This window comes from Eublepharis macularius, chromosome 1 (assembly GCF_028583425.1).
Source record: "Eublepharis macularius isolate TG4126 chromosome 1, MPM_Emac_v1.0, whole genome shotgun sequence".
Classification (NCBI taxonomy): domain Eukaryota; kingdom Metazoa; phylum Chordata; class Lepidosauria; order Squamata; family Eublepharidae; genus Eublepharis; species Eublepharis macularius.
The window spans coordinates 149,786,193-149,809,570 of NC_072790.1; the positions used below are offsets into that span (position 1 = coordinate 149,786,193).

The 23,378-nt window shown below is 40.0% G+C and overlaps 1 protein-coding gene across 2 annotated transcripts in view; it reads right to left on the minus strand.

The window, feature by feature from the left end:
• ARID4B (AT-rich interaction domain 4B) overlaps window positions 1–23,378 on the minus strand; it is a 185,219-nt gene that overhangs the window by 25,865 nt on the left and 135,976 nt on the right. Inside the window, exons 16-17 of one of the 2 annotated variants that reach the window (XM_054976559.1) lie at window positions 19,730–19,893; window positions 10,194–10,436 (exon numbers count right to left, since the gene is read on the minus strand). In XM_054976559.1, coding sequence (XP_054832534.1) covers window positions 10,194–10,436; window positions 19,730–19,893 — 407 coding nt within the window. The remainder of the gene's footprint in view (window positions 1–10,193; window positions 10,437–19,729; window positions 19,894–23,378) is intronic. The other variant, XM_054976567.1, reaches the window with a different exon arrangement.

The window sequence follows — 23,378 nt, forward strand, 5'->3', positions numbered from 1 at the left end:
CTTTTCCCAGAAAAAAAGCCCTGATTATCAGTAACATAATATAATTTATTACTATGAACTGGACAATCTACAGGCCTTATGCTCAAGTCCAGACAAGAATGTTTACATTATTATTTATAGTTTTGATACAAAGAACTGGAATTTGCCAGTTTCCTATTCCTGCTGATGTTTCCTGTGTGCCCTCTTTCCCAGTTGCTCCTTTTGGGAATGGTCTAGGATTAAGCATGCAGGACATGCCACACACAATGAAATTGGCTCTTCCACCTGTATGAGCTGTTGTCTGATCAACATGTCCAAAAGTATTGGTTAAAAAAAGAGCACCATTATGAAGTACAAAATTTGTGGTAGTTAGGCAATTCTCTCAGCAACAAGATCATTTACTACAAAAGCACTTCATGCCAGTTTATTCAGAACACATTTCATCCTTTCCTTTAAAAAAGTAACACAGCTCTTATGAGATAAACGCATCACTTGTGTTTGTCACTCATTGAGTACACTCACTACACAAGAGCAATCACATCAACACAAATTAATTATGGGTTTGATATTCAAAGTCAGACACTATTCAAGTGATGTGAAATCACCAGGTAAGCATTCCTTATGGCGACTGCCTTGAAGAGACTAACTAAAATCTATGTCAAGTGTGTAAGACTTGGAATATGACCCGAATAAGGGCCAGTTTACATCTTACACAAGAGTAAGACTCTTCCTTGGCTCCTTAAGACACAGAGGACTGACAGCAAAGGCAGTTTTCTTGTCCTGTCTCTGTTCCGCTTCTGTCTGTTCTACTTCTAAGCAGATCAATTTGACATTGTGTCTCAGGTTTGTCCATTTAAAATTCCAAACATTGCCAGTGCTGCTCCTATCAGCCATTGGAGAGACTGATGTGTGGCCATCTGTAATGATTTCAAGTAAATGTGTGCATGTATCTTTAAATGCATGGTGTGAGATAGGTGAAGAGTGGGGGTGAAAGAGAGGGATATGATTGGTTGATGACTGAGAGTGGGCGGAGTGAATGCAGTTTGAGACTGAGAGTGAGGAGAGGTTTGCAGTCAGAAGAAAGCTGGCTAGCTGTGTGCTGCCTGAATATGTTGAAGTGTTTATGAGAGAAATATAACCTGTGTGGAACCTGAACTGAGCATGTTTGTGAAAGGACACTCAGTCAGGGAAAGAGAGGCCAGCTGTGTGCTGCCTGAGCAGGTTTAATATTTCTGTGAATAAGAATCAGAGAAAGAGAGGCTAGCTGTGTGCTGCCTGAGGAGTTTTAAGCATTTCTGTGAGACAAATATTGAGTTAGAGAAAGAGGCTAACTGTGTGTGAAGCCTTGGAAGAGCTCTGTGTGAATGAGAGTAAATGAAGTAACTTTAAGAACCGAGAACCACTTTTATGAAACCAATACGCTTCTTAACTAAATAAAAGTTTATTTTGTTTTGTTATATCCCAGAGTAGCTGTCATTGCTATATTCCATTCCTATCCTCAGGGCCACATAGAACCACGAAGGAGCCTGACACTTAAACACGTTACCAAAGGGAAAATTTAAATAAAATATTTTGGGTTTTCCGGGCTGTATTGCCGTCGTCTTGGCATTGTAGTTCCTGACATTTCGCCAGCAGCTGTGGCTGGCATCTTCAGAGGTGTAGCACCAAAAGACAGAGATCTCTCAGTGTCACAGTGTGGAAAAGATGTTGGCAGGTCATTTATATCTACTCAGGAGGGGTGGGGTTGAGCTGAGTCATCCTGTAAGAGTTTCCCAGGGTGTGGAATGCTAATGGCGGGAGGCTTCACTGTATCCTGAGGAGGTTCTTTTGCATATGGATTGGTGCTTGATGTGCTAATCTTCTCTGCAGGGCTATTGTCGGGGATAGAGTGTTTTGTTAGCCTGGTGTTTTTCAGAACTGGAAACCATGCTCTGTTCATTCCTAAGGTTTCTTGTCTGAATAAAAGAACATGAAAGACACTGCAGACTTGGACAACCTGAAAAATCAGCAGTGGCTGAACATAGCCTAACTCAAACAGGGCACAGTATCTTATTCCAGGACACCAAAATACTGGACAACACTTCCAACTACTTTGTCAGACTGCACAGGGAAGCCATTGAAATTCACAAGCATAAGCAAAACTTCAACAGGAAAGAAGAAACCTTAAGAATGAACAGAGCATGGTTTCCAGTTCTGAAAAACACCAGGCTAACAAAACACTCTATCCCCGACAATAGCCCTGCAGAGAAGATTAGCACATCAAGCACCAATCCATATGCAAAAGAACCTCCTCAGGATACAGTGAAGCCTCCCGCCATTAGCATTCCACACCCTGGGAAACTCTTACAGGATGACTCAGCTCAACCCCACCCCTCCTGAGTAGATATAAATGACCTGCCAACATCTTTTCCACACTGTGACACTGAGAGATCTCTGTCTTTTGGTGCTACACCTCTGAAGATGCCAGCCACAGCTGCTGGCGAAATGTCAGGAACTACAATGCCAAGACCACGGCAATACAGCCCGGAAAACCCACAACAACCATCGTTCTATGGCCGTGAAAGCCTTTGACAATACATCAAAATATTTTGGAATAATAGATTCCCGGTGGCAGCAAACTACCCAGAGGGTGTAAGGGGAAGATTAAAGGCAAAGTCTACCCAAAGAAAGTAAAGGTCATAACACGATCCAATGAAAGTAGTAATCTTAATCCTAGCTACAGCTTCTGACTCCATGAGTCTCTCTTGGCTAGTATAGCTAGCTTGAACATCCTTCTGCTCTGCGTCTCACCAGAATGAGATGAGTCCAGAAGCAAATCTGCATACAGTGGCTACTGCCAAACTGGAATTCAATGAACATACCAAGGCTGTGAATCTGAGTAATTGTGGGAAGCTAAACTACTAAGCGAGTCTATCCCCTCTACTCCTCCATAACTTCAATTTTATCAAAGTCATGCTCACTTCCTTCTAAACATCACCACAGACAGACACTATGCAAGAATCCAGAGATTAGAACCGGTGGCATACATGCAGAAGAGTGTACAAACTGCCATCAGCATATACATGAAACTCCACTATAAACTTACGAAGTTCAACTATTAAACACATGGTTCTACACAAGCCCATCAGTTTAGTATTGTTGTTTAGTTCCAGTGTGGATCTTTTACAAAATTGCTTAGCAAATCAGATATTTTCCACATGCACTTTCAATATTAAACTTGAGGGAAAATATAAACATGTTAGGTTGTCAGACATGCTTACCAGATGTCTGCCATGCTTCAGCTACCTGCCTGGGTTCCTGTGTGCTACTTGGATGGGGGGAAGGGGAGATGGTATGAACCTCCCCCTAGCTCCTACCGCCTTATCTGTCTCCTGCTGTTTTGATTACACATGCCTTTCTGCTTTGTCTGAGAAAGGATGGCCTTGAAGAACTCTTCTCATGAGAAAGACTAACAGTTCCCCGCCTGAAAGCTTCCTGCCAAAATTAACGGCCTCGGCTGGGAGAAGGGGTGGAAGAGGGGAGTATAACCACTGATGCTTCACTTTGTACTAGTATTCCTGTCAATGACCTGCTGCAGTCATGAACGACATCCACTAATAAAGAGCTTTAACTCATACAGCCTGGTCTGATGCAATGAAGTATCGGGGGGGGGGGTGTCACCTGCCATGACCTGACAGTTTGACAGGAATCATCCTAATTCTCTTGGACCCAGAGTATTTATGAGAACCTGCTACCTGTGCCATGACAACAGAAGGAGCAGGCAGGAGTACTCCCATGAGACCCAAGGAACAACCCAATCAACCTAAAAACCGCACGAACCCGCATGGGCCTAACGCTGACGTGTTGGTCGAGGAGGACCAAACTCCCCTCAGCTTTCCACGATGGGATGGAAGCTTCCTAAATAGGTTGGAAGACACCCCACCGGGAGGGACTCCTCGAAGGAGGGAGAAGAGAAAGCGGAAGAGCCGATGGAAAAGCCTGTGTCGACGGAGCGTATTCCTGGGTGAAGGACCCCTCAGGAAAGAGGATGGAGAAGACAGTGAACAAGAGTCAGAATGAGAGGGGGTAAACCCCGTAGCTGAGCTTTTGGGAAGAGATGGGGGTGCTGAGGTGCAACACGTATGCCTTCATGGAATCTGTACAAGGCATGGTGCAAGCAGCAGTCCAACCCAAACAACCAGGAAATCCAGGCAGGCACCCCGACTTAGTGGCTGGAGCGCCATAGAACCAGCACCCCGTGCTCCCAGAAGACCCGTGAAGCCAAGAGCTGATGCAGCTGGGGCTACCACCTGTTGTTCCCGGGGAAGGGCCGCTGGGAGGGGCCCTGATCCTAAGGGGGGGAAGAGTGCCAGGGATGCCACTTCAGCATCTGCTGGAATTACGCAAGCTGGAGGCATGATTTGAAGGGGACCTCAAGGAGTTGGGGTACTTCCTAGTGCAAGTGGCGGAATTCTTGAGAGAATGGGGCCCCACCTTCCTTGATGAAGCAAGCCAAGTGAGTTATTTGGGCTATCGGTTGGGGGGGACAGCAGCTAAATGGTATGTGACTCTCTACGCTGCCCGAGCTCCAGAGCTGAGGAGTGTGAATGCCTTCGTGCAAGTGTTAAAGGAACAATATGAAGATCCTCTCGAGGAGGAGACGGGGAGAACAAAATTGAAGTGCATGAGGAAGGGCAACTGCCCCATCTGAGAGTTCGCCATGGAATTTCATTAGTACGAGGCAAAAGTGCAAGACTGGACGGAGGGGGTGAAAATCGAATTCTTTAGGGTCAGACTAAACCTGGACCTGGTGGCCAAGGCAATGGTACAAGATGAGCCAAGAACCCTGCTGGGGTGGATCCAGTTGGCATGTGAAGTGGAGAACCGGGAGCAGGTTGTTAAACTGCTTCGCCTGCAACACCAAGCTAGCCAAAGAAAAGCCCCCACTGAGCACCGGCCGGGAGAAAGAGGTCGGCTGTGGGGCTCATTCCCTTCAGGGGGAAGGAGAGAAGGATGAAACAAGGGCTCTGCCTGAAGTTTGGGGAGGCTGGCCATTTCGCCGTGGCATGCATGGAAGGAAGAAAAGAAGGTCCCGACAAAGAGAGAGCACCAGACGGTCATTGGTAAGGCGCTCCAAGCCCCGCCATCATCCTGTGCAACCAGGAGAGGAGGCTGCTGCAGCATCAAGGGTGGTAAGGGGGGAAGGAGGACTCCAGTGAGGAGATCCCATCTGGCAGCGAAGAGGAGGGAGCCCCGCCAGCAGGAAATGCAGGGACCTGCTGTGAAGAGCACCCGCCAGCAGGTCACAGAGGATCCGGTGCTGCAGCAGGTGAGACCCAGCTGAGCCCTGTTCTACGTACCTATTACATTGTTAAACCCCCAGAGAGGGACTCACATCTGAGTGAGGGCTTTAATTGACTCTGTGTGTAGTAAAAGGCAAAAGATTTATGCGATCTGAAGAGAAACCAGAGTATAGTTACTGATGTAAGAGCCTTCCACTCACGGAAACTGAACTTTGGATCCAGCCCATTATTTTTATGCACTAATAATATATCCTCCAGAGTATGTCAATCGAGAGACAGAATAAGAGGAACTTTGGACATTCAAAACACTGCAGAAATAAGAACTTAAGAGTTCACAGTATTAATACCAGCGCTGTGAAATAAAATGGCACGGATCTTTCCTGTTCCCCCTCTTCCTCCAACAAAATTCTGAGACCTATAAAACAACTGATCCTGGAGGTTGCAGTACCTGCAACGAGAAAAGATGTGGGGGAGCTGCTGTGTAGAGGGAGAACTGGGTGAAATTGCCCTACTTTCTCTCTTCTACCAGCAATGATTGTGAAAAAGTGTCTGTTGAAGCAACAGTGAGGTAGGGTAGCCCCTCAATGTAGCCCCTAAGGCAATGGGGTTTTTTTTTTGCCCAAGCAAGCCCACAATCTCCAGCACCAGCTTTTCAGAGGTCTCTGGGTAGCTGAGAGAAGTGTGAAAAATATGCCTCCACCAATGGCTTCTGTCAGCAATTATATGTTCACAATGATTATATTCAAGAATGTTCACTGCATCAGGCTAAAGAGGAGCAAATATCCTGACCACAAAGAATTTTCTGAACTAAAATCGTAACAACTGGCCTTGTACACATAGCACATGTTGATACTAACCCATGCAAGTAGAGACAAAGCGAGCATGCTGGCCCAACCCTTCCCTTTCTCAAATGAGCTTCTTCCAACCTCTCTTGTGTGTCTGAAGGTAGGCATAGTTTTTAAGCTCATACAGGTAGGTTGTGGTGTCCAAGTTTCAACAAACACCTAAAGGCAGGGCTTGCATGCTTGAAGCGAAAGACAGAGCTATCACACTCACCCCCCACTCCATCTCTATGAATACTGACTTATCTGGATATATGTTGTATGTACAGGGCTATAGACTATAAAACAAACCTTATTTTCCCTTTCTTCTAATGTCAGAAGAGTGGACTGCAAGATCTACACTGAATTTTACAGAATGGAATTGATTCCCCCTCCCCCCAACTACTACAATGACTAATTATACATATAATATTGGTCACCAAATTCGCTGGGTGACCTTGGACTAGTCATTTTTTTCTAAGCTTACTCTTAACACACAGTGCTTGAGAGGATAAAGCAAAGGAGGATAGAACCAAGTATGCAGCCCTGAGCTCTTTAGAGAAATGGTGAGATAAAAATTCTATAGCTAGGTAGACAGACTTTTCCTGCTCTTGCTGGTACCTTGTAAAAATAACAACATTCTGATAGTACTGAATCAAGAATTTCTTAAATATGTACTAGATCCTACACTGCTTTAGTTAAAAGATTGTCCAAAATTAGTTACGTTAATACAAGGCTTTGACTTGATTAGATTGAACTCAGATCCTTTGCCTAAAATATTGGTGCAATGCAAACCCTGATATACAAATAGGTTTCTGCCAAAGGGTAAAAACAGACTCAACAGTGAATAGTCTACAATTATGGTGGTCTTAACCAACATCAGAACTATTACACAAATACTTTTATCTAACGCCAAAGCATGCATTACTCACTACCAGCTGAGAAATATTTTCAGCCCATGTCAATATTCTCTGCTTGGAATTGAGGGTGGGGTGGGGATTGGAAATAGAGATATATAACATGTTTTATCCTTAAATTGTTTACCCTTGAAGATGTACTTACAGAAGATGGCAAACACAGCTGGAAAGCTTCCTGAAATACCCCTTCACCACTACAACCAGCAACGTCTCCTCTAAATACACGTAAGTGGTACATGGCGCTACATTACACTATATCAGGGTTGCCAGTCCCCTGCCCCCAGTTGGGAATCCCCCACTTCCACCCTCCACCACCACCCCACTCCCACTTACTTGGCTGGTGGGGGGGAACATACCTCCTGGGGCATGCTCCTGGGCGGTACAGCTCACTCCCGAGCACCACAGCGGCCCAATTTGGGCTGAATCAGGTCAAATTCAGGCCGGATTTGGGCCGAATCGGGCCGCTGTGAAGCACAGGAGCACTCTCACACTCTGCAGCAGCCTGAACCAAGCCTAAATAGGGCTGCTGAAGAGCACAGGAGTACTGCGCTCCGCAGTGGCCTGTTTTGGGCCCAAATTGGGCCAAATCTGGGCAGATTTGGGCCTAATCAGACCACAGCAGAGCGCAGCAGCACTCCCGCGCTCCACAGTGGCCCGATTTGGCCCCCAGCAGAACGCTGTAGGCCTGCATGATGACGTCACTTCCCAGAAGTTATCGCGCAGGCTGGGAGCGTGTGCACAAAATCAATAAGATAAGGTGTGAAATAATAAAATAATAAATAAAACCTCCCGCCTGGGGGGAGGGGGGAACTGGCAACCCTACACTATATACAGTGTAAGAGCACTGTATGCATATAATCAAAATGAGAAATATTCTGTCCTTGGAATCTGAGCTGAGAAGTCCAAGCTATCTACAAGTTTTATAACTCTTGACAGTGCCCAGTGGCATGGCTTCTAGGGAAAGTAAATCTAGAATCACACTGCCCTTGAACTGATTTGATGGCCTACATCGACTACTGGTGATAATTCTTAAGATCAGATTTAAACATTAATAACAGAAGTCCGTGTACATCTCCTTCTCTGAACAACAATGACATAGGTTAAGAAAATTTTGAAGAAAATAGTGAAATATTCTCAATCTTGTCCTCAAAAGCAAGAATTATATCCAGAAATACAATTAAAGTTCAAAAGAACCACCCAAGCCATGATAGTCAGAAACTGCTTACAATTTGCTACTTCAATCTTTACCTATTATCAGCTAAAAATTAATTGGCTTATACATTCCATTGAAAACTCAACATACAAAGTCTGGACTTTTTATTTCAGATTGTAGTAAACGAGGTCTGCAAAAATGGTCTTAGGTTTCAACTCATTCCCACTCTTAAGGAGAAACAAAGAATGTTACTTGAATAAAGGTCTTGGTACTTGAGGAGGAGGAGGAGTCGAAAATATATGGCCTTTCTAAAGATTAATAAAATAGGATAAAATCAAAGGATATAAATGCCTTTTGCACGTTTCTGAGGCAGTACAGAAGTGATGTATTGTATTTTCATCGTTATACCTATGAGATGGTGGTGGTAGAAGTGCTGTAAAGTCACTGCTCACTTATGGTGACCCCTACTGGGGCTTTCAAGGTGAAAGACTATCAGAGGTGGTTTGTCATTGCCTGCCTCTGCAGCCCTGGTCTTCATCGGAAGTCTCCCATCCAATTACTAACCGAGGTTGACCCTGCTTAGCATCTGAGATCTGATGAGACTGGACTTGCCTGGGCTCTCCAGGTCAGAAACATTATACTGTGATCTATATTAACGTATGTAGTTTGTATTGTCTGTTGTTGTTGGTAGGATTCTATGATATAATTTTTGTACCATTTAATGTGTCATATTAATGCTTATATTTTGCTTCAGTTCTGTTTTTATTTTTGGTTGGTTCCATATCCTATTGCACTCTCTGCTGGATGACCCATTCTATTGATTATATTGACTTACTATGTGTAATTGGCCTTGAATGCCAATGAGAAAAGCCGACTATAAATAACGTAAATAAATGAATAATCTTCTGAATAACTACTTTGCATTAAACATGCATGTGGGTCAGGCAAGAGTTAAGGAAACAAGATACTGTAAAAAGCTTAACACAGAATCTTCAGTATCAGCCTCTGATTTGTCTGATTAGTGATTTCATTGCACATAGTTCCACTATGAAAACAGAGGTGGTGGTATGACAGTTTTCCAACTGTGAGTCATGCTGGCTACTTTTGCCAGCACTACAGAGACTAACATGGCCTCTCTCCAACCTTCTTAGATAAAGGTGATATAAAAGTAATGAACATCCAAATGGCAAAGAAAAGATGACGAAGAGTTCATAGCCAGTATTGGTGAGAAATGTTGAGTCTGCCACAAAAACCTTTGCAAAGAACATATTCATAATCAAGCTTTTAAAAGAGAGCCTGAGGATACAGCAATATGGAAAGTACACAGAGAAGAACATGAATGACATAAAAGACTTCAAGAACGTTTTGGCAAAATATTAAACCTGTCATTTGCCAAAAGCACTAAATTATGGCAACAAGCCATAAGGATAGGAAGGTGCTCAGACATAAAAATAACTCAGTCACCAAGCCAAGATGAATCTTCTGCAGAAGTACATGGCAACAAGAAGCCACCCATTTACTGCCACTAAGATGTTCAATCACGAGACCATCAGGAGGCTCAGAGATACTAGTCACCTTATTTAATACTGAAAATGAAATAGAGGTTCTTGCATGCAACTGTCCAGCAAGAAATTCAGTTTTTCCAAATGAAATTTCACCTCACTTTCATTTCTTTCTTATGTATGTTTCCTATATTATATTCCTAGATTATGAGAAATGTACGGAGGTCTAGCTGTGTTGTACTCAGTGCTACATGGCTGAGGAGACCTAATGGACCAAAGGACACATGCTTTTTACTGTTAAAAAGTATTCATATAAATCTGTATCAGAAGTCTGAATAAGATTATGTTTCTTGATCTATATGCTATTAGTTGCTTGCTGTAGCCATATCCTATAATATAAATTTTATACAGTATAGTTATCTTCATAGAGCAGCAATATTGAAAAAATTCAATATTCTGTGTGTATTTTAGAAGTAGAAATACACTAGTGTGTTTTAGACGTATTTAAAGGAAGTAATCACTAGCTAAATCTCAGTTACCTCACATTCCATCCGCAGTAGTGCACCAAGTAAAGGACTTCTCCACCTTCAATATCAGAATCTTTAATACTAGCTTCGTACATTTTTTGATTTTTCCCTCGTCCATACCGCACTTGGACTTTCATGCCTGGTGGATAACATTCAAACTCTTCCTCCTCATTGTTGTCACTGTGGTCATCTTCCTGTTCTTCCTCCTCCTCTTCAACTTCTTCATCTTCATCTTCCTCCTTAATGGTGCCATGGCTTGAAAGGTTTAAAAAATGTCAGTTAATAATAAAAATACTTGAAAAAATGCTCAGTGCCAAATGGCGTATACTGATTAATATTGTGGATGCACAGAGAGTGAAGAACAGCAGGCTCCATATATATGTGTATGTATATGTATATATATATATATACATATGAAATCCTTTACAGATGAGATTTTTTTAAGTTAGTATTGTCAACTGACAAGAATATCAAGCAACCAGGATCAGTGACAGAAAGATGCTTTAAAACTCAGAAGATTTTAAAAGATGACTTGGTTTAATGAGAAATGTCTGTTACATCGATGAAGATTAAAGATGCCCTTTTAGGTCAAGATGCTACTGGATCTGACTACCCTAGTTGAAATACCTATTTCCCCAATACTGGGCCTATAATTAAATAAAGATATACAGTCTTGCCTTTTTCTTTCTTTCTTTTGCTGTGTATATTATACATGATTATTCTTCAAAAACGTAATTGTGATTTACTTACGGGAATTAACTGATAAGAGACTGCTTGAAAAGCAGACACTTTTTTCTTACTAAGGTCTGGATCCAAAGAACTGTGCACCTAAGTAAGCACTCTCAAGGTGGCTTGGGGACTGTTTTTCTGAAACAGCAGTATCCCATGCGTCTTGTTAGACCACTTCATTTCAAAAGGTGTTTTAAAAACAGTCTGTGACATGGTATAGGGAGGGTATTAAGCTAAAAATCCCAGGCCTCCTTTTATGTTTAAAGTAGTTTTTTGGATTCTGGATAATACAAAGAAATATTTGTGATGAATAAAAGTCTTCACATTAAAAAATTCAATTCAATATTTTCATCAAATGTTAAGACTTTAAAAAAATACATTTCATTTTGGCAGTCTTTCTATAAAGCATTGGGCAGGCGGTCTATCACATCTACTAAATTCGGTCCAAAATTTTGTCATGGTAGGCACCCAAAATTAGAGGCTATTTTTTTTAATGTTTAGATCAGGATTCAAAACAGAGGATATCTCTGTGTGAGAGAACATGCATAACTGAAGCTTCACTAGCAGTTTTTGCTGCTGAAGAGGCAAGTTCTATATAGAAGGTGGTTTCTCTTAAGTGCTCGGGACCGTTGTGCCAAAAAGAGAACTGAGATATACACAGTTTTCTTTTACATTATGTGTCTTTTCTCTGCTTCCCAGCCTAGCAAATTACCCTCTAATCATAAAGTGGATCTGGGAATGTACTTATATTATGGATATTAAAAACATCCATGCTTAATAATTGAATACTATTTAGAGAAAATCTGAAAACTGAACAAATATTTTTAAACAGATTAACAATTAAATAGAGCAAGGTGCTCTTCTAATTATGTAAAATTCAAATTTAACTCTTAAAATACTTAGTATAAACAAGCCATTTCTCATAGAATGAAATGTAACCCAATTCTCCTGGACGACCACAAACAATTTTAATAATAATGATAATGATAATCATGATGATAATAATAATAATGCCCTGACCTGGATAGCCCAGGTGAGCCTGATTTTGTCAGATCTCAGAAGCTAAGCAGGGTGGGCCTTGGTTAGTAATTGGAAGGGAGTCCTCCAACGAAGACTAGGGTTGAGAGTCAGGCAATGGCAAACCACCTCTGTTAGTCTCTTGCCATGAAAACTCCGCCAGGGGTAACCATATGTCAGCTATGACTTGACAGCACTCTCCACATAGAATAATAATAATTTATCCACTTCTCCCACAAACGAATCCCTAACATGTCTATACCTCTTCAACTGCATTGAAGAAGGCACTGAGATGATTTATTACAAAATCTGTTATGGCCTTTGATTACAAACCAGAAAGCTCCTTTCAGTAGTACTGATGGGATTTTGAGCTTACTGAGTTTTATTTTTTAAACTCACAAAGTCACATTTATAGAGTACACGCTAAACTAGTTAACTAGTTTGTTAAGAGTAAGAATACAGTGGGGTCTACTACTTAAAAATGATGAGAAAGATGAGGTATAAATATTTCAATTACTTAATTATAAAAAGCAAAAACTAAAGCTCAATTGGATGTTCAGAGTTGGTTGCCCTCAAGTTGTGTGAATTGCCCTTATCTAAAAAGGTTTCATGAACAGCTTCTAGGTTGCAACACTATTCTCCCCATTTTTAACAAGTTAATATAATCAGTGGTTTCAGTTCCTACAAAAAATCTTATTAAATATAAGGAAGCACATTGTTGAATGATAACCTATTAAACACATTTTTATTCTTTCATCATTAGATACATTTTAATATCATGCTGCTATGAAATCTTCATTCTTTAAAATTATAGAAACAGCCAATATATTTCCCATGGGCTTCTCTTCAGTTCTCCCTCTCTTTTAAGAAGTGAATTTCTAGCTGCCCCTCATTGTTGTAAAGAACAGTTTGGAAAAAATTATGGGAGTGTGAAAAGCTCTGGCTGAAAAGCAAATAATATAATCCTCATATTCTTAGCGCAGGCTGTAAATCTTCCAGAAGGAAATATCAGGATGCATAAGAAAGTTTAGAGAGAAATTTAAATATATATATATTTAAATAAATATATATATTAAATATATATATATTAAATATATATATATAAATATTTAAAAGTGGTAAAGAGTGATTTGCAATCCACAGATGGAAGATACCTAAGTCCAGGATATTCACTTTAAGGAACAGCAGAACTGTCAAGAATACACACTTGCATGTTATCCAGTCTTTTGTAGATCTTGTACTATGAAGATCTTGTTATACAGACAGGAAGTAAAGCTGTGAACATCATGAAGCAGAAGTCCTCAGGAAAAATGCAGCCAGGGTAGATCAGTGTGTCTTGGAAAAACTTTATTTGACCATGTCAATACAAAAAGCAAATGCTATTCTTGTATTCTGATTCTAAATGTGATAAACCAAATACAAAAAGTAGTTGTAGCAGGTGATAACCTAAACACTCTTAAATATGTTTCATAAAACTGAGGTGTTAAGATGATTTGGGCTACTGTTGCAAAACAAACTGAATGGCTAGAGCATTAGTGCTCCAGAATGCAAAAATACATCAATACATAGGTAAGGTAAGATGAGGATGTAAGCAGGTTCCATATGAACATTGTATCAAGTAGTCCATGTCTCAAAAAATAGAAACTTTAACATTTGAATAGGGACAATGGAAGAAAGCAGTCAGTAACAGAAGAAGAGAGTAACTACATTAAATATTTAAAGATCTTGCTAAAAGAACGATCTGAATACTATTCACTTATATTTCAGAGAGGAAAAATATCAAATGCCATTGGATCCAAGCTCTATGTGGATAAATTTTTATTTCTTTTCATTAATGCCTGCCAGTGCACTAACTCTCACTTCATTTTTGAGACATTAAAATGTATTACCATTAAGTAGAATTAATTTGCAGTTTTGAAACTGATATATTTAGGCAACACTGATAAACTAAAATGAATCAAAACCAGTCATACAATTTTCTACTCATCTGAGGCAGCTAGCAATCTGAGGCATGTGGCAATCGTACAGCAATATGTTTCAACAGAAAATACAAACTGCACCACAGTGGGTTTATGCCAAAAGAAAGGGAGTGTACTGGAAATAGTGAGCAGTGTTGTGCTATTGCAGCAAGCAGGATAGTTACAAGGATTAGAAGGAGGAGCATCCAGAGAAGTGAGCAGGGAGGAGAATGCGGAAGTTCTCCTCAAAATGTCTTTGCAGAGTTTTGAATACCTGCTGTAGATATATATTAATCTTTTTTTTAAAAAAACCCTTCAGACAATTTAGAATGCAAAATGTTGCATTGCCTTCTTCTAAGGGCCAGTGCAGACAATTCTAATTTATTGAAAATCATGCTTTGCAATCAGGAGTTAAATAAAAGTGTTGGTACAAATTCAATACTAAGACATGGGTAAGATGGATCTGTGCCACATAGGGGGTGGAATGTATGTTACATGATGGATAATGCACTTTCAATGCACTTTAGCTATCGTCCACATCTGGATTTTCCTGTTTCAGGCTGTTTCCACATGCTTTTAAAGGGACAGCCATTCACTGAATGCTGGTGGCTTTTCCCCAGGAATCTACACGGCTCCATTTGTAAAATGGCTGCAGGTCATTTGGCTTCCCTGTTTTCGGTGCTTTTTGGGGGGACCACAGAAATTGCATTCCCAGAAAAGATGCCAAAAACACGAAAGCCAAACAGCCCGCAGCCATTTTGCAAATGGAACCGTGTGGATTCCTAGGGAAAAGCTGCCAGCATTTGATGAGTGGGCCACCCTTTTAAGAACATGTGGAAACTTCCTGAAACCGGAAAATCCACTTTCAAATGATTGCTAAAGTACATTGAAAGCGCATTTTCCAACATGTGTAGAAGCAGCTAATATCTGACTTTCATTTTGCAAACCATGCCATGGATCCAATGGTTTCCTTCCTTAAGAAATAACACTTCTGTTGAGGTTAGAGTTCTTCCTCCAACATAAGATTCCTTACTTAAAAGAAAGACACCATTGCATTCAATTGCATGATTTTCAGGGAGCATATATTACAGATGTATCAATCTTAAAGGTAACATCACCTAACACAGAAGGATCAGACAGTATTAGGACATCTTAAAATATAGCCCATGTAAATGAAGATGGCTACATCAGCTCATAATGGGTTCAGAAATAGAAGGATAGTTTCTTTGCTACATTATATATACTGAACTATGGGGCAACTAAAAAAAGCTAAAGCTGTAGATGTACCATGCAGAATATCCACATTTGGTGGTGGTGAACAGATAGCAATGTCAAAAATTCTTATTATGTAACAATTAACTATTACCATCCTTTGCCGGAAGCGTACCATAATAACTAAACTCCAAAAGAAAGACTTAGAAAAGGATTATATAGAGTTGCTGCTTCATTAAAGATTTTTAATATTCCTGATTGATAGTTTTCAATTATATTCTTCGAGTTGTTTAAAAACCAGCACCAGCTTTTAGTTTTGAATCTATATCTAAGCATTACAAACTGTATGAATCATAGTGGCTAGGCACACATATTGCAACTCATTTAGAAGCTTATTCTCTTTGAAAATGAGGCATCTGTTGCAAACTCTTTTAAATTACAAAGCATTGATGTAATTATTCCATACAATATATTAATAAACTAACCGCTTTACAGACTAAAATCACAAAGAAAGGACACTAGATGTGGAATAGAAGACTTTTCCAGTAACACCCCCTGCCCCAGTGCTATTTAATTGTTTGAAGAAACTAAAGATAATGAGTCAGAGTTTTAGAATGCTAGGAAAGATGTATTTTTGAACAGAATAAAAGTAGCAAGAAAGCACTGAATACGTAATATATGTACTATTTTTAAATAATACATTAAACCATATGGTTATATTTTATGGTTTTTAACAAAAGCAGTGCCCTGACGTGGCTAGCACAGGTGAGCCTGATCTCATCAGATCACAGAAGCTAAGCAGAGTTGGCCTTTGTTAGTAACTAGATGGGAGACCACCAAATAAGTCCAGGGCTGCAGAGGCAGGCAACGACACACCACCTCTGTTAGTCTCTTGCCATGAAAACTGCACCAGGGGTTGCCATAAGTCAGCTATGACTTGAAGGCAGGATTTCATTTTCCAACAAAAGCAGTAGAATCACTCTTGCAAACATCCTTTCCCATCCCATCTACTGCAAACATCCTTTGCATCCCATCCCATTCAATGTTTTATTACAACTAAAACCAACTAACAGGACTTCCACTTGCTTAAACTGATTTTTCCAAACACATGATTCTATATTAGCTAGCCTGCATACAAAAATGTGAAGTTGCTTTTTATCAAATAATAATAAAATTTGACTTAGAATCTTCCTGTGGATCTGAGAACCTAGCTGACACCAAAGAGGTTCCTCCCCCAATCCTCTACCTCTAAGGCCAGAGACAAGAAATATAGGGGAAATCCTGCAAACAAGACTATAACAACAGTTTTATGTTGATGCAGCAGTTGAACTAAAAGTTTTTATATCTCCCCAAGAGTTTTTTTCTGGGAGAAGGGGAGTTGCCAAACAAAATACTAAGATATCTGGGATATATATGTTTGTCAGCAGAGGAGTCACTGTATACCCCAGATAGCATTTATTTATTTTCCTTATTTCATTACAGCAGATAACTATATATCTCTACATTCAGTCATAGAGTACACTTAGATCACCATGACTGAGATGGTGACCAAAGCAAACAATGAAAAGGTGGGCCAACACCGCCTCAAATGAAGATTTGGGGCAGCTGTACCACTAGGAAAGGGCCAGACTGACTTCTACTTGAGAGGATATGCCTTCACTTTGGGATGGTGTTGCAAACTTCCCTGCCCTTCTGATGCTGCCACACAATATGGCACAAACAAGGCTGGGCAAAGAGCAACGCCCAGTGGGAATCCCTTTACAAGAAATTCAGAAGAGAGAGGGAAGAGGGGAAGATGGTGGTGGTGAAGAGGAGAAGAGAGAGAGAGAGAGGGAGAGGGAGGCATAAAACAAAGAGGTGGTGGAAGATAGGTAAGAGGAAAGGAAACTAGGAGAAGTCCTGCAGATTAGGGTCACTCAAAGGGCTTTAAAGAGCAAGATTCTCCCAAGGTCTGGCAGGTCAGAACAAAGTATGAAGTTCTGAGCCTGAGAAGGCATTACCTGGGCATGAGATAGGGAGATGTTTTATCCTGTGATATGCCTGTGAGATGTAGCAGATGTACCAATAAAAACTGGTAACTGACCTGACCTCAATTTGTACAACTCTTCTTAGAAAGCAAGATGCAAGGAAGGTATTCAATGAACCTAACCCCCACAACCTCCCAGAAGCTGTCACACCGTAAAAAGGGTTTACCAACTTGAAGATTACTTGTAATAATTTGTTTTGAATATCTTTATAAACAGACAGGACTAAATGGCCCCACAGCAATCCTGACTGAATACCAAAATAGCAATGTTCAGTACCAAAACCATCTCGGATATGGAACTCAAGCGGTGAAATAGCAAATGCATTGATCTAGCAAAAAAGGAGCAAATGCACAAGGTTGCATCTCCAGAAGCAAATAATGGATGCTTTCCAAGTATTTAAAAAAGTAATTGCAGGGATATAACCCAAATATTGCTTTAGATGTAAACAGGGTTGCCAACTCTTGGTTGGGAAATTCCTGGAGATTTGGCAGCAGGACTCTGGGAACAGTGGAATTTCAAGAGAGGAGGGAGCTCAGAAGGGATGTGATGCCAAAGAGGCCGCCCTCCAAAGCTGCCATTTTCTACAGGGGAACTGATTTCTGTAGTCTGAAGATCAGTTCCCACTTGCAGGTTGGTAACCCTAGATGTGAAACAGAATTCTCTCTTCAATGTAACAAATCTGAACATATAAATCTTTTAATAGCTCTGTCACATAAAAATGGCACACAGCCGCATTCTAAAGGCACTCTGTTGTTCCCAGTCCCCAAATCAAGAGTGGCAACCAAAGCTTTAATCACATAACTTATATACAAATACCACAGCAATACAGATCTTGAAAATCGAGTATCAAATTTAAAGTTTAAACATGCAATGTGAAAGCTGTTTCAAACAATGGTGGCTAGAAATGTAGTTAATATATTAGCTGGGAGACCCAGAATTTTAATGTAATAGGCTATACTATACAGAAGTGTGCCAGGCTTCAGGCCATGGTTGCCGACGCCTGAAGTAGCAGAACCGATTATTAACATTAAAAGGAACTGCCAGTTCAATGCAGAACACAACAACATATTGAGTGCTATATTTTTATGGAACAATACAGTTTTTAATTGGTACAGCTGCATCTTCAAGTCCATTTCAGAGATAGCACATTCTCGCCTAAATCTACAGCATGTAAACAAAGGAGAGCATTCCTTTCTTTTACCTGGTTTCATCTCGTTTCTCAAAGGTACTCAACCTCAAACTCCAAATAGGCACAAGAAAACATGTAAGCATCGTGAATGGAATTCTCACAGTAGCCAAACAGGCAAATCTAAGATAGACACAAACTACAGATTTAAACTGAAAAGAGCAAGAAATATGCTAGTCACACTAGTGACTGTAACACTTGGAACTGAAAGAGTTATACATTCAGCAATAGTGTCTCCTTTCTTGACAAAGAAATGAGTGGAAGACAAATCCACAATAAGGAAGCATACAAGCTTCAATTATTAGAAATAGCCAAAGTTGTGTGGACTATTAACCAATTCCAACATGCTACACATTGAGAGATTTATTCTTTTATTTATAAAACTGATTAATTAACCTTCTTTTCTGCTCTCCCCATGCCATTCATTCAAGATCCCCAGATCAACTCCAGCTACAACTGCAATCTCCGTATTACAGAAAACATCTGTTCATTTCAGAGGTAGAATGGCAGTACAACAATTTCATGTGGTTATTCAAAGCCATTGTCAAACTTTGGTAAAAAAATCAGTGGAATGTCAGTAGGATCAACACAACTACTTGATCAGATGTTTCAACAATGTAGTATGATCAATTCTGCTGATGTTGCTGCCTTTTAAAATAATGAAATCATAAAGGATTGTTTTGCACAGCTAAATTTTGAGATCCAAAACGGTTTTCTCTAACTGAGCCAAGTCCTTAAGCACTGACTTCACTTTAACCTGCCAATAGGATTTTTTAATTCCTTGTCTTTTAATCTATCATATACTCTTCTTCTAGCTTTTACTTCTACTCTCGTTATATCCTAGCTCTCAGAATCTTATCATAAGTACATGCCATATTTCACCATACTCTAAAATCCACTCCAAATTTCCCCTTCCTTGTCATGTTTCAGTTTTCTAAGACTTCAAGCTCACTGTTTCTAATGCACCATGTTCCTTGTTCTCTCTGCTGATCTCCTATTTCATCAGCCAGCCCTTCCACTTTTGTCTCCAAAACTCTTAAGTGCACTCAATACCCTTTTCTCCACACCACTTTTGAAATCAGCTCTCCCAAACTCTCTGGATCCACCACTTCTGATCACTATTGGCCTTGGCCACTTTTATTCTTTCTCCCACACTCCTGTAGGTTATCTATGAAGTAGATGAATACTTCCTGTACACTTTTCTAGCTCAGCAAGCTTTAGGACAAAGCTGTGAGTTAACTAAACTAGCAGGATAACTATACGCAAGAAAATAATATGGAGAAAGTCTTGCCTGAAGGTGTCAGGCTAACAACCTATTTGGCACAAAAACAGTTACTTTTGGCTGAATCTTTCAATAACGCAAGCTAACTCAGATCTGATTTGGTTCCTTTACACAGTTTAATTTGAAAAGATTCTTACTTTGATTTCTCTCTTTCTTCAGTCTCTAGACTGGTGTTTTCATTTTCCAAGTCTTTCTTGTTCTCATCCTCTTTACATTCCATGTTAACTTCATCATCTGTTTTAATTATTCTTAATTCATTTTCCTGGTCAGAGTGAAATTCCTGAAATCCCTTTTTGTTTTCCTAAGAGAAAGAAAAATAGTGTTATAACTCATTATAAAAATCCATTGTTTGCCAATTAAGATACATCATCCTACTTATATCCAAGAATTGGCAGTTCATGCCACCTAGGAGGTGTCCCTGATTAGGGCTCCACTTCTTTGTCTTTTGCTGAGGACTGAATTTAAACATTGTGAAGAACATTCCACCACCACCCCAAGTAGAAATGGCATAGAAATGGAAAGCAAGCTTCTTACAGGCAGGCATTCCAGCTTGCCATTTCAAGTGGAAAACTAGTGAACCCACTCACAAGTGGATCTATTTGCAAGGAAAAAGATGACCAACTGCCCCCTGCCAGTTTATCTGCTTGTGAGAAATGACTAAAAACAGCGAGGTAATATTGCTAAAATTTATGAAACCATGGCATCAAGTGTAGGGATTTTGGAAAAATTAAAATATATTCAATATTTACTTTCTTATTATATCTAAAAGCTTATTGCTTGAAATATATTATGTATAAATTAGTATTTATTTATGTCATTTATAGTCTGCCTTTCTCACTGAGACTCAAGGCAGATTACATAGAGTGAGATTAGTACAATCAGTAGCAAGACAAGGGTAGGCATTTCCATACAGTGTCAAGGACATTTCCATAATCAATGTCATAGGGTAAATGAATACAAGTTTACAAAGACATAGCATTACCAAGGATCCAATATGGGATTGAAGAATTGATGAAATAGAATATAATCAATTCTAGGACTGACATTAAACAACAGAAGCTCAAGTAGTATATAGGAGTACATATTTAAAGCAACAGATAATACGTAGGGCAACATAGTGGTGAAGTCTATGGTTCCTAACTCACTAGCGAAGCATCTCAGACCTCCCTACAATACCGGCCACCTATCGGAGTAAAAAGCCTTTTTGAATAATTCGGTTTTGCATTATTTACGGAAAGCCAAGAGTGTGAGAGCTCTCCTGACCTTCTCAGGCAGGCCATTCCATAGGATAGGGGCCACCACAGAGAAAACCCGTGTATGGGCTGCTGTTGATTTTGCCCATGTGCTGGCTGGCACCTGCAAGAGACCCTGTTCGGATGAGCGAAACTGCCGTGGAGGGATATAGGGAAGGAGGCGGTCCCATAGGTATGTCAAGCCAAGGTCACAAAGAGCTTTGTATGTAATAACCAATACGCTGAATTGAGTACGGTAACTGATAGGTAGCCAATAGAGCGACTGTAGGATGGGAGTGATGTTCATGCTTCTGCTCACTCCTGCTAACAGTCAAGCTGCAGCATTTTGCACCAACTGGAGCCTCCTAAGATAGGAGACCAATGTATAGTCCATTACAATAGTCAAGTTTTGATGTTACCATAGCATGGATCCAGCTGGCCAGGTTGGCTGTGTCAAGATAAGAAGCCATCTTTCAGGCTAGATTAAGATTGTAGAAAGCATTTTTTGCAGCTGCCTTAACTTGTTTTTCTAGTAGTAGCACTGGATCCAGTATAATCTCTAGGCTCTTAACTGAGACATGCTTATGAATGTCTTTGATTTATTTAAAAAATTAAAAATGTACACACTGTTAAAGATGGAACTGCAAGCTGCTGCATTTGTAAATAATTGCCAGCTAGGAGAGTATGAATAAAATTTGAAAAGAGAAATCATAACAATTGTAGTAAACAAAATAAAGGTTTTGTTAACTAGGATTAGAAACAGTGTATAAAAGAAATGTGTATTTTTTTGGAGAAAACGCTTATGTAATTAAGGAATAGTAATAAATGTGGGCATTCAATTGAACTTTATATAATAAAGGAAGAAATATAAACTGCTGTCTAGAAAGTGAAAAGTGCTGATGAGCACATTCAAAGCAGGACTGTGTGAAGCTTTCCTGCACTGGCCTGTTTCTTTGAAGTTGCATAGAAATCAGTGGCATTTACTTCAAGGAAAACATCTTAAATTGTGGTTAATATAATATGAACATCTGTGATGGTGTGTGGCAAATTAAAATTCCAGTATAAACTGTTCAGAAGTAAATGGAGCCCTTTGTCTTAAGTGAAGGGACATTTGGAAGTGATACAAAGGCCCAGTGGTGATTCACTGTTTCCCAAACTTATATAGCTGTTTAAGTATGATTAAAAGTACCAACGGGTTCAAGTGCTCTCTCCTCTTATTTCCCATTCTGTTTTGGGCTATTTTTTCCTCCCTTGTTAGAATCTGCCATGGTGCAGTATTGCTGATGCTAACCCTGTCTACCTTTCACCAAGTTTGTAGACTGCCTTCAAACCTTGATTTCAATCTCTGCTTCAAAACCCATAATTAGCAGTGCAAATTACATTATATTATAGTTTGTGTTGAAAACAGAAAGGAGGATAGATGCAGGAGGGAGAGGAGGGAGCAGGTGAGCTTAGAAATGGCTCTAAGTCTCTTTTGCATTAGGGAAATGTTAGCTGAATACATCATTAAACACATGTTATAAACATGGTTTGATTACATTCTAGTTTAGAATGATGGCTGCATGCAGGCTGCTGAATCAACTGTGGTTTGATGAAGAAATCCTAGTTTATTCAGTAGTACTTCCCATCATAGTCATCTACATATGAAGAGGGAAGCACAGACCAAAAGAAAGCCTTGTTGCTTCAACAACAGTATGCATCTATCTATGGCGCTTTCAAAGGACAGACTCTCTCTTCTTCACTCTGCCTTCTCTCCCTAGCAGGAGTATGATTCAAACTTCAGCCTCTCCCATAATTTACAGCATCATCCTAAGCATCATCCTTTCAAACCCCATTGACTTCAATGGCTTTAGAAGGGTGGAACTCATCTTAGGACTGCACAGTTAAAAGACAACAAAACTGCAGGGAAGGGCTGTAAAAGATCTATTTTGTTTCACTGTACAGTTTAGTGGATGTAAGGAAGGGGCTGGACAGAAAGACAGGAAAGAGAAGGAAGGTGGCTGATGAGTCATGATGACAGGCAAGAGAACGGAGGTGAAGGCTGTTAAATGTTTTATTTTGTTTCAGTTGAAAAGTTCAGCAGTTCAGAGGATCAGCCAGACAGAAAAGGGATGAGGTCAATTTTTAGCCTAAAGCAAGGAGTGAGAGGCTTTGCTGGGCTCACCCTGCTGGATTTTCCTATTCAATTCAGGAATTCTGCTTGAAGGTGAAAAAAAAAGGTATGCAGCAGACAACTGGAATTTACATACAAATTGTGATCTGTTAAGTACGTCTGGAAGTCTAAACTTGGTTTCCACAACACTATACAGCTTAATAAATCAGTTTATTGTGAGCGTGAATGCACTCATTATGCCTGCATAGAATAGATACAGATTTGAATCTGTAGCTACACTGTACAGATTCCAGATTTTATTTCATGCCCAAATGATGAATATTTGGACTTTATTCAGAATTTACCAAAACCAGCAGAAGCATTAAGTCCTAGTATGTCCTCTGAAGGTATCCAGTGAATGTGGACTACAACAGGCTCTACTCTCATTAGTTCTATGATATA